Source organism: Saprolegnia diclina (genome assembly GCF_000281045.1).
Source record: "Saprolegnia diclina VS20 unplaced genomic scaffold supercont1.335, whole genome shotgun sequence".
NCBI classification, from domain to species: Eukaryota; Oomycota; class Saprolegniomycetes; order Saprolegniales; family Saprolegniaceae; genus Saprolegnia; species Saprolegnia diclina.
In genome coordinates this window covers 1-1,768 of record NW_008246402.1, presented here as the reverse complement: position 1 = coordinate 1,768, position 1,768 = coordinate 1, and the positions used below count along the sequence as shown (strand labels likewise).

The 1,768-nt window shown below is 60.5% G+C and overlaps 1 protein-coding gene across 1 annotated transcript; it reads right to left on the bottom strand.

Annotated features, from left to right (window-relative positions):
- Positions 1-260: 260 nt before the first annotated feature.
- On the bottom strand, positions 261-1,768 carry SDRG_17403 (hypothetical protein). The gene has a single exon (XM_008623645.1). The coding sequence runs from the start codon at positions 1,658-1,660 to the stop codon at positions 362-364; it is 1,299 nt and encodes a 432-aa protein (XP_008621867.1). The 5' UTR covers positions 1,661-1,768; the 3' UTR covers positions 261-361.

The following is a 1,768-nucleotide window of genomic DNA, read 5'->3' as shown; positions in this document are numbered from 1 at the left end:
TACTTGGCGATTAACATGTCGGATGCGACAACGACGCAGTAGTAGACCCCATATGACATAGCTCGAAACTAGCATCATCCCTGCATCATCCATTGCCATCATGATCCATTGCACCCTTCGCTCAACAGCTTTTAGACAGAGCCAATGTTTACTGTGGTCCTTAGATTAACGGTAGGGCTGTCTGTCGCTTTGGCTAGACCACGACCACATGTTTGGTGTGGACTCGGAACCGATAGGTTGATACTCTAGTAGGTCTCGTTGTGGTCCACAGGCCTATGTACACATTGTCATCCAAAAATGTAAACGACACGGTACACGATTCAATTATTACAACGACGACGACGACGACGAGACAGGACGATCATTGATGCTGGTTGTCCTGCTGCGACGACAGCTGATGCAGTGTGTCGGTCGACTGCGAGAGGAGCTTGGCGAGCATCGACTCAATCTCAGTGCGCGAAATATCCCGCTGGAGCTCGGGCGCTGCCGGTGGCGGTTCGAGCACGAGGGGCTTGTCTGTGTACACGACTTCGCACATGTCGACGTCAAAAGCCATGTGCCGGTCGAGGAGCGGCACCGCGTCGTCGTCGTCGTCGTCCATCTCATCGACCGTCATGATGCTGTCGGCGATCGGCCGCGCCTTCTTGACGACCACGGGCGCGGCATCGTCGACAACTGCGGGCGTCGCTGCGGCCACTGCTGCGGTCTTCTTCTGGGCAAGGCACGTCAGACAGACTGGCACGCGCGCGACCTTTTCCATCTCGGTGGCCGCCGCGCTCATGTGGACGGTCGCGGAGCGTTCGCAGTGCTTGCAGATGACTTCGCCGCACGTCCGGCAGTGGTGCTTGCGCAGAAACATGGAAAACTTGCTCTTGCACACAAAGCAGTTGTTGCGCTTCGCATCCGAGACCCACAGACTCCGATGCAGGAGGTCCTTGTCCGTAAACACGAGGTGCGACGGCGCGTGCTGCGACGGCGACGGCACGTCGTCGTGCTCGTGCTCGTGCGACCCGCTGTTGCTACTGACCGAGTGCGCTTTCGTGCGGACTTGGACCGTCGTCTCGAGCTTCTTCATGACGACGGACGCCAGCGTCTCGAGGATGCTTGGGTCACAAGCCGTCCGCGCATGCTGGTCCATGACGGCGACCGTTCCGAGGACGTGGCCGCTGCTGTGGACGATCGGCGCGCTCGCGTAGAACTGAATGTGCGCGCCGGTCACCATGGGGTTGTGCATGAAGCGGTCGTCGTCCCGGGTGTCGAGCACCACAAGCGGATCTTCGGACGCGAGCGCGTGGGCGCAGAACGACATGCTCCGCGGAATGCTCGTCTGCGCGAGCCCCATGCTCGACTTGAACCAATGCCGGTGCTCGTCGATGAAGCCGACGGTCACGATCCGGCACTGGAGCACCTTGGCGGCGATTTCGCAAATCGCATCAAACGTCACGTCCTTCCGCAGCAAGTCGAAGCTCTTGAGCACCATGAGCCGGTCGGCTTCGAACGGCAGCGTCGGCGGCTTGGGCCACTTGTGTTTCCAGCTATAGTCGAGCGCATACTCCATCGAGCTCGACGGACGGCGAATCAACGTCGGGGCGTCCTTGCCTCGCAGCGAGAGCTGAAAGAGGTTGGCCTCGCCGACGTCGTCTTCCGAGTAGACCGACATGTTGGAGCGGGACGAGTGCCGCCGGTGGAGCTCGGTCGACGACCGCAGCGACGACGACGTGCCGGTGCGGCGAAGCCGGTGCTCGGCTTCGAGGTGCGCGACGCACGA

Bases quoted from the DNA above. Each gene is read 5' to 3' on its own strand.
- SDRG_17403 (XM_008623645.1), bottom strand. From the start codon at position 1,660: ATGTCGGTCTACTCGGAAGACGACGTCGGCGAGGCCAACCTCTTTCAG.